General features: G+C 33.3%; 1 protein-coding gene across 2 annotated transcripts; it reads left to right on the forward strand.

The window, feature by feature from the left end:
- Positions 1 to 2,207: 2,207 nt before the first annotated feature.
- Positions 2,208 to 5,326, forward strand: LOC148277923 (phosducin-like protein 3). Of its 2 annotated transcripts, none has more exons than XM_088232200.1 (4): positions 2,208 to 2,710; positions 3,633 to 3,707; positions 3,789 to 3,888; positions 3,969 to 5,326. In XM_088232200.1, exons 2-4 carry the CDS (start codon positions 3,643 to 3,645, stop codon positions 4,437 to 4,439), a joined length of 636 nt encoding a protein of 211 aa, XP_088088326.1. In that variant the 5' UTR covers positions 2,208 to 2,710; positions 3,633 to 3,642; the 3' UTR covers positions 4,440 to 5,326. The 2 variants fall into 2 exon arrangements, with proteins under 2 accessions (XP_088088326.1, XP_088088327.1); XM_088232201.1 differs by having other exon boundaries at positions 2,705 to 2,785.
- The last annotated feature ends 3,647 nt before the right edge of the window (positions 5,327 to 8,973 follow it).

Raw genomic sequence — 8,973 nt, forward strand, 5'->3', positions numbered from 1 at the left:
TCGATATTAAAAATATTTTACTATTAAGTTATGTTTGTATGTTATTTATTGTATTTAATTTAATTTTGAGATCAGTGGGTACCTATCAATATTGCAATGAAAAAATATTTTTGTGTAATTAATATTTTACAAAATTGTAGGATACACAGCTTTACATTTCTAGCATGTGTTCTATTTTTAGTATTGCCATTTAAACAACAGTGGCGCCCTCCCTTGTGTTCTACTCTTTATTGACTGTAACTAGGAAGTTAGCTTTAAACTTGCCTCAAGTTTACAGAGTTGCGATCTCAAACTTGGGTCAAGCTTGAACTCTTGATACTTCAAACTTGATGCAAGCTTGAGGCAAGTTTAAATTGCTATCTAGGATATAACTAAACTAAATTAAACACTTTTATGCTACCAACCAAATAACGCTTACTTAACATAAATGTTGTGTATTGTTTGTGTCCGTATTGTTATTATTTTCTGTTTTAGGCCGATGTTATCAAGTTTTGGTAGAAGGCTCTAAGGGACCAACTACTGATCCCAGACCAAGGATACAAAGCAAAAATTGAAATACAATTGGTGGCCCACACGGAGGAGAAAAAAAAAGATTTTATCAGTCCTACTTACCAACTGCCTCGTAGTATCTGTGCACCAGCCTTAAGGTGCTAATATTAAGTTCACAAAGCCTGATACTACTACTACTACTACCATCACGCCATTTCTCCGTAGGGGTAGGCAGAGAGAATGGACCGCCACACACGTCTATCCTGGCATACACTCCTAGCCTCTTCCACATTCATACATCTTGTCATACATGCCCTTCGGTTCTGTCTGCTTTTGACATAACCAGACTTAAGATTTTGGTTGGATCTGATCATGCCACGTCTTCCTTGGTCGTCCTCGTCTAACGATACCGTTCATTTTTGCCATATATACTTGTTTTACCATTCTCTCGTCGTCCATTCGTTCTACGTGACCAAACCATCTCAGAGACCCTTTCTTAATCTTATCAATTATACTTGTCTCAGATTTACACTCTCGCCTGATTTCATCAGTCGTCCCAATTGTTCAACCTGCTAGAGTTCCTTTCAAATGACGCTTTAACTTTTAAAAAGTAAGGTGAACTAGCTATAGCCAGTCATTGGATGACGCTGTCTCTGAAATAACACCCTCAATAGAAATGTATGAAGACTTCATGGAAGCCGTACATAGGATATCAAGGCAGCATATCCCCAGAGGATGCAAAACAGAGTATTTTCCAGGACTTACCGATGATGCCAAACAATGCCTTGAGAAATACAAGATACTGTTTAACCTGAACCCCTTCTCGGATACAACACTGCAGGCTGAAGAGACGCTGATGAAGACGGTCTCGGATGCCAGAAGAAACAAATGATGCAACCTGATTGAAGGTCTTGCTATGAAGCAGAACAGTAAGAGAGCATGGAAGGTTGTTAAGACCCTAAGCAATGACCCAACGGAACAAACGTCAGTCGAACATGGTGTAACCCCAATCCAAATTGCCCATCAACTACTTCTCAACGGTAAAACTAATGAGAAAATTAATAGAACAACTTTCACTCTTCTGAATGTGACAAAAAAAAATTCCTTAAAGGCGTCCTTCTCCCATACCGAACTGAGTGTAGCAATAAACAGCCCCGAAGAATAACAAAGCACCCGGACTGGATGAAATAAGAATTGAATAGATTAAACACAGGAGCACAAACCATGGAATGGGTCCTAAAACTTATGAATACATGTGTATGATAAGCCCGCCAATGTACAAATAACATTATGTACAAAAAGTTAAATAAATAAATAATAAGCAAAAAATCACTCCTCAAACCAGGAAAAGAACCTAACGACTGGTCGTTAAGTTTCGTATTGTCGTGTCGTGTCGTGTAGGCAGCGTATTGTCATATTCAAACATTTTTTCCAGAGTTTCTCACAATTGCAAGATTCTCAATAATTTTAATTTTATTAAAAATGTGTTTGCTTTGCTACTCAATAATATATATTTTTTAATTGATGTTAGCAAATTTTATAGAAATAATTCAAACATCGTGTTGCTGACGTTTTTCCAAAAAAACATTCAAGCTTTTTTAATTATCTTCCAATTTACTCGTTTACAGAATAGATTTAAGTTTTTTTTATTTTCTTTTGGGCTTTAAATTCATTTAGTTTTAATGAGAGTAACATTATCATGACGGGAAATTAAAATAGGGATGACACATGGCGAAGCAACAGGTATAGACCAGATATTCGATATGGCACCAAGAATACGCCAACTTCTAACTCATCTCAAGTTTCCGTTCAGTGGATGTTCCCGCTTTCTCCGAGTTAGCGGAGAGACGGACAGCTTCCGTCTATTCATCCGCTCGAACGCGGAACTAGATTTTTACAGCCTCCGAGATAATCAAATCTCATCTTAATTTTCTCAACTTCGCCATTCTCTCCAATAACCAAACTACCCCATAACAACATTCTATTTTCCATATTCCTTTTATCCCCCCGTGATATGTACAATATGTAGTATGGCTTGTATCACGCTCTTCTGTCGGTCCCATAGACAAATATTATCTGTCAAAAGTCAAACTGGATGATATTTTCTACTATGATTTTCTATTTTGTTTATGCGTTTCCAAGGTGTTTTCAGGATTTCAAGTTTCTTGCCGTGCATGATTTAACAATTCAAGTTTCAAGCATTTATGTTCACGCTTCGTTGGTGAGTCACGTTTTATTATTTAAGTTAAATTACGTTGTTGTGATCCCGGTTTATTTTGCCTAGTTTTTTTATAAGGTTTTTAATGGTTATATTATTTTTTTTATTTTCCAAATTGGGTAGATTCCTTTATATTTCCTATTAAAATTTCATGTGTATCTTCCCACACATTAATATCACATAGTATCTGAATAGATTTAACTTCATTGTATTTATGGCATGAAAATACATGTTGCATTTTCGTTAGTGTTTTTTTTCACTTTCATCAAAATTATATTGATTTCCAGCATTTTTCTTTCTTATACAAGAGAGGCTTCTTTCTAATGCGGGCAAACCATATTCTTCCATTCACTTTACGTTACATTTCCTCACTTTACATTCCACAGTATTTTTAGTTAGAAGGTTCATAAACTCAGTCTGGCGTTTCTTGCAGGCCTTGCCTAGTTTTAGTGTCCATTTATAAAAACTTATTTTTTCAATCCAAACTAGTATCATGCCAGCAGTGCTTGTAAAATAGTTTTATATTTTTAATCTCAAAAACATAATTCAGTTTGTGGTACCTATGATATTTTACGCTATTTGTTTATAAATTTATATAAACCACTTAAATTTTCAGTTTTACGTCGACCGATTTCGAGGTTCTACCTCATCATCTCGCTAACTTAGAATCACCCGCGTTATTCTTAATATTATTAAACTATCGTAAGATTCACACTGTTCTTTTTCCTTCATTCTTCTGTTCTTTTCTTGCGATAATTTATAATATAAATAATAACGCGAGTGATTCTAGTAGTAACCTTCAAACTGTTGGACATTTAACTTTAATCGAAAGCGGTTTATACAAATTTATAAATGAATAGTGTAAAATACTTTTATACGTATTGTACAATATTGGTTATTAATGTTTAAATTCTCTGTGTCGTAGAATATTTAAAATGGAGCAAGTATTGGAAAGCATTTCCGGAAATGTGGAGAAACAGTTGGATGCTGAACTTGACAGGTAAATTTAAAAAAATAATTTGTGCAAAAGTAATAGTAATATAAGTCAATAGATTCAGCAAATAATTTAATGTTTTTGCAGGTTAAACAATTTAGACACCGATGACTTTGAAACTCTCAGAGAAATGCGACTTGCGGAAATGAAGAAGAAGGCACATCTGAAGCAGGAATGGAAAGCTAACGTCAGTAATGTTATCGTGTATTGTAGGCTGTCAGTAGGTCGAGTGTCGGCGAGCTTTAACCGTCTCACTCCACTTTCCAGGGCCACGGGGAGTATTCCGAGCTTCCCGAAGAGAAAGAGTTTTTCAACATTACCAAGAAATCCAAGGACATAGTGTGTCACTTCTACAAGACGGACAGCCCCCGCTGCAAGATCGTGGACCTTCACCTGAAGCGCCTGGCACCGCAACATCTGGAGTGCCGCTTTGTCAAGTTGGATGTCGAACGCTGCCCGTTTCTAACGGAACGTCTCCGGATACGCGTGATCCCCACTCTGGCGCTCGTCAAGGATTCCAAAACTACGGATTTTATAGTCGGCTTCACGGACCTCGGCAACTGCGACGATTTCTCCACAAAGATGTTGGAGTGGCGCATCGCTCAGTCGGGTGTCATCGACTACTCGGGAGATCTCCTTACGCCGCCCGAGCAGGCCAAGAAGCAACGACAGAAGGATCTGCTGCAGAAGAGGACAATACGAGGCCGTAACGATGATGAGGACCAGGATTCCGATTGATATGATCTTGCGTATTTATAAATTCTACGCTTTACGCTTAGTAAAAGAATTACATACCGGGCAATGCATTGACAGATATCTCGCTCTGCGCTGAATATTTTTTGCGCAACATACAAAAATTAATTTAAAAAAATATTTTAAATATAAATCGAGGACTAAATTTAAATGTATAATGTATTTTAAGATCTTTATATAAATTACGCAAATTATTCTAGAATAAAAGATAACATTCGCATGGTAATTACTACGGCTAGGTAACTTCAAAATCAGAATTTTTTAGTTAACCACTAAAAAAACATTTTTGCATCCTCTTCCATGAATGCTACGAAATGACAATTTGTGCATTCAAATCATGGGAATATTATCTAAATGCATCACAGCTTTATTTGTAGCATTCGCGGAGGAAGATACAAAGATGTGTTTTAGGGGGTAACTCAAAAATCCCCATTTTGAAGGTACCTGTTGTAATTGTAAGTAATTACCCCATTATTAATTGTGATTTTTTTTCAATGTTCAAATTCTTGTAAATAAAATAAAATATTTTACGCCAATAGATCAATATTTTGCTTAAACATAGGTACGTTTTTCTGAATAGCTCATGTTAAAAAAAAAAAATTGTTGTCATTCTTAAAATTTTAAAATATGTACAAACCCACAAGTATAAGTTCGTGCGATGGGAGGGCGCTGAAGTATATTTTAGGGTTGCCAGACTAAAATGTTTCCAGATATCGTATTCATAATAAGGTAATAGCACCAAAGGTCGACACATTAAGAAAACAAAACAGGTTTTTTAAAAATATTTTATTTATTTATCAACAATGCCTGCCAACTTTTGTGATAATCGTAGAATATTATGTTTATAATATAAATAAATCAGCAAAAACTAAGACGTCTTTCTTAAACACAAGAAATATATAAAAATAAAAAAACTCAAATGGCACCATGAGTTGACACAGAGAAAATATCAAAACACCAATTTTCTTCCACAAAAAAAACAAAAAATATGAAACACAAACACACTTATAAAGTTTATATTTGAAGCACTAACTTTGTGGTTATTCATTATAATAAAATAAATAAAACAACTTTGTTTTCAAAGCAAACAAGCTGCTTTGAAACCGGTCGGTGTAAAATAAAAATTAGTGGTTAAAAACAAAGTTGTTTTATTTATTTTATTACAAACACACTCACTTAATCATATATACCTAAACATTTGCTGCAAATGTAATCAAAATTATTGTAACCTTCGTCACACGTAAAACATACTTTGTTATGACACACCACACATCTCTGTATGTTTACATTGTAAGTAATATTTTTTCTGCATTGGTAACATGTCAATGTATCCTTTTTTAGAAGTTGTGTTGTATTTTTATACTTGTAAACGTAAGCATCATCATCATTTTCACTTTTGTCTTTTTGCGAATCAATGTCTTTACCGCTCTCCGGAAATCTCCGGATTCCTTCCACTCTTTACTACCACCAGTACTTGTATCACAATAATGTGTCTTTTTAGTTTTCTTTGGTTTCATATCCTTCGTTTTCTTCATTATACTTCTTTAATTTTTAATACATATTTTCTTTTAACTCCGTTTTCTTTTTTCTTTCTTCATATTTTTCTTTCATGTCTTCAATAACAAAAAGTTTTTTTTCTTATCTTTGTCTTCATAATATCTTTGCCAAAGGTCAGATGTTACTACAGCTGGATTTTTTTTGTCACAATTTTAGACTGGCCAAAATAAAACTCGTTTAAATGGACTTTGTATTGTTTGAGATGTTTAAGTTGATTGTGGACTAAGCTGGAGGTCTAATACTTTGGGTCTGAATGCTTTTAACCGTCATTTTAACAGTAGCGGGTGATACTGGTAATGGGTTTTCTGCTTTTGAGGTGCTAGCTATTTCTGCAGAAATAGATTGAAGACTTTCGCCTGGTATAGTCCGAGTATTCATATATGCGGGTGGTATAATTAATGAAGTTTCTGCTTTTCCTTTTTTTGAATATATTAATTTCATTTTTTATTTGCTACATAAAATCATATCAAAAAATATTTTTTAAAACCGGGTTATTAGTCTCAAAGTGTGACAACACCTACCGATCATAACAGCTATGCGAGTATTCACCTTTTCAAATGGAATTAATGGCCCATTATTCCTTAGTTCCCCTTCACAAAACGCTTTAACTTTTAGAATAGTCTCTCTTATTTTATTCATTTTATTTTATTAACACAAACAGCAAATCTGCGTTTTACAAACATTTATAATACTAACATTTTTGGCTTAGTATGAATATATATTTTTTTAAAACATAAATTTCCTTATACCCAAGATTTAAAAAAAAAAAAAAATTAAATCTAAAAATTATACAAGATTTATATTAAAAAAGTTAACCTAAAAATTATACTGCATATTCAGTAGAAAGTTTAAATAATAAAACATTCTACAGTAATATAACATGAAAATCATAAGTACTGTTTCATACATCTGGGCAAAGTGAACAAAAAACTGTATATATTATGAAATGCATGAATAAATAAATATAATTACCATTTTTTTTAGCAAAGTATAAGTTTTATTTCTCCAAATTTCATAATTACCATTCACCATCTTTGAAAAGTTTTTTTTTAACAAAGTATAAGTTTTATTTCTCCAAATTTAATCATTACCATTCACCATCTTTGGAAAAGTTCAAAAGGTTTGTTCTATAGGAACAATACCCTACACTAAATATATTAGATACGTGGGAATAACTATTGCTGAGTTCATGAAGTCTAATACCACTTTTTATGACTTTCGGCATTGCTACAGAGTATTAATTTGGGGTTTGTTAGCGTCAAATAACTTGAAAAAAATAAAACACAACAATGGTGACTGTAAAGTTCATAGATAAATCTCATAAATAAAATAGTTTATGCCACCGATAACTTATACTTGTGATTCTGCAACAATGTTTTTTTTTTTACAGTGATGACTTAAACAAACAAACATGTTCTATCAAAAAGTTTTTCAAAGAAGCATTTCTGACAAAATTTATCATTTTTGTTTTTAAAACGAGATTTCTTTAAAAGGCAATAAATAAATAGGATTTTACTATCCATTTTTTACCAACTCTTGCAAAAATAACGTCAAAATTTTATAGGACCCACTTATAATTGGTACATTTATTTATTTGGAGATAATATAAATATAAATAAAAATGATCCTATGTAATTTAGATCCTTTACTCAATCATCAATCTATAAAGGGTGTTCTTTAAACCCCGTCACATCCGAAACCACGATGATCAGTATGGGCAAGAAGACATATTAGCATATTTAAAAAAATATTTAGAACAAAGGAATTTAAAAAAAAATATATATTCAAAAAACGAATGGTTGCTTACTTCTGCGGAGGAGAAATGGGGGGGAGCGCGGCACAGTATCAGACTCCCCCCTTCTCCCTCCTCGTTTCACCCCTGCAGAAGTAAGCGACCATCTGCTTTTTTTGATATTTAATTTTTTTAAATTTTATTAGTTCTAAAAAATTATTTTAATGTGCCAAAATGTCTTCTTGCTCACACTGATCATCGTGGTTTCGGATGTGACAGGGTTCAAAGAACACCCTGTATACAATGAGGAAGTTTAGTTTAAAAAATAAAATTGTATTATCAGCGCTATGATTTTTTAAAGTATTGCGATTTTGAAATTACTCCGCCTGTGACATCTTAAGTTTTGTACGGTGACTTGTCCTGTTTTGTGGGTCGGTCAGCTTCCCAGAGCAGTTGGCGAAGTAGTCAATTTTAATGAATATTTTCATGCATTTTCGAGAAACTTCACCATACAATTAAATGCTCCAAGTGTTACCGCTTGTGAGAAATCATTTTGGTATCCAATTTTCCATTGCACTGAACTACCTCACTAATTTGCGTTTTTTGTCATTATTATTTTTTAATCGGGTCCAAACACCATTTACAATCATTCCATTTTTGTAAACATAATAAATATGTATTTATCAGCAAGTTGATGTGAATGAGTTGTACCGCAAAATGAAATTTCAGGACAGCTAAACAAGGTGTCGCACATCTGTTGAAAATTGTCCGCATTGTGTGTGTTTTACAATTGAATAGGTAAACTATGCATGTAATTAAACCAATTGGAATTTAATGGTGTCCCAAAATCATCAAAAGGGAGACCAAAGTGGGATGGGATGCTTGGGTCGCATGACATTGTGAATTGGGAATTGAAAAATCATAAAAGTAATTTGAGAAAAGATCTAATTTCATAGTTTCAAAATTAAGAAACATTTAGAAGTAAAAAAATATCGTTTTGTACACACATGTTGTGCTCGAAACATTGAATTGAAAGTCCATTGACATATTAATACTATAGAGTAAAATATTTTTAAAAGTAGTTACTCAAAAATGTACCCATAGTTATTGAGTTTGTTTATTTAAACCAGGGCTGCAATCAACGAGCATGCGTATGCTGCCAACATTTGGAGGATACTTATTTTCGGTATAAAAAAAGTTTGTATTTTAACGTTAACAACAATCCGCAAT

The sequence above is a fragment of the Micrasema longulum genome, unplaced genomic scaffold (genome assembly GCF_059751315.1).
Source record: "Micrasema longulum isolate JH-2025_06_02 unplaced genomic scaffold, ASM5975131v1 h1tg000955l, whole genome shotgun sequence".
NCBI classification, from domain to species: domain Eukaryota; kingdom Metazoa; phylum Arthropoda; class Insecta; order Trichoptera; family Brachycentridae; genus Micrasema; species Micrasema longulum.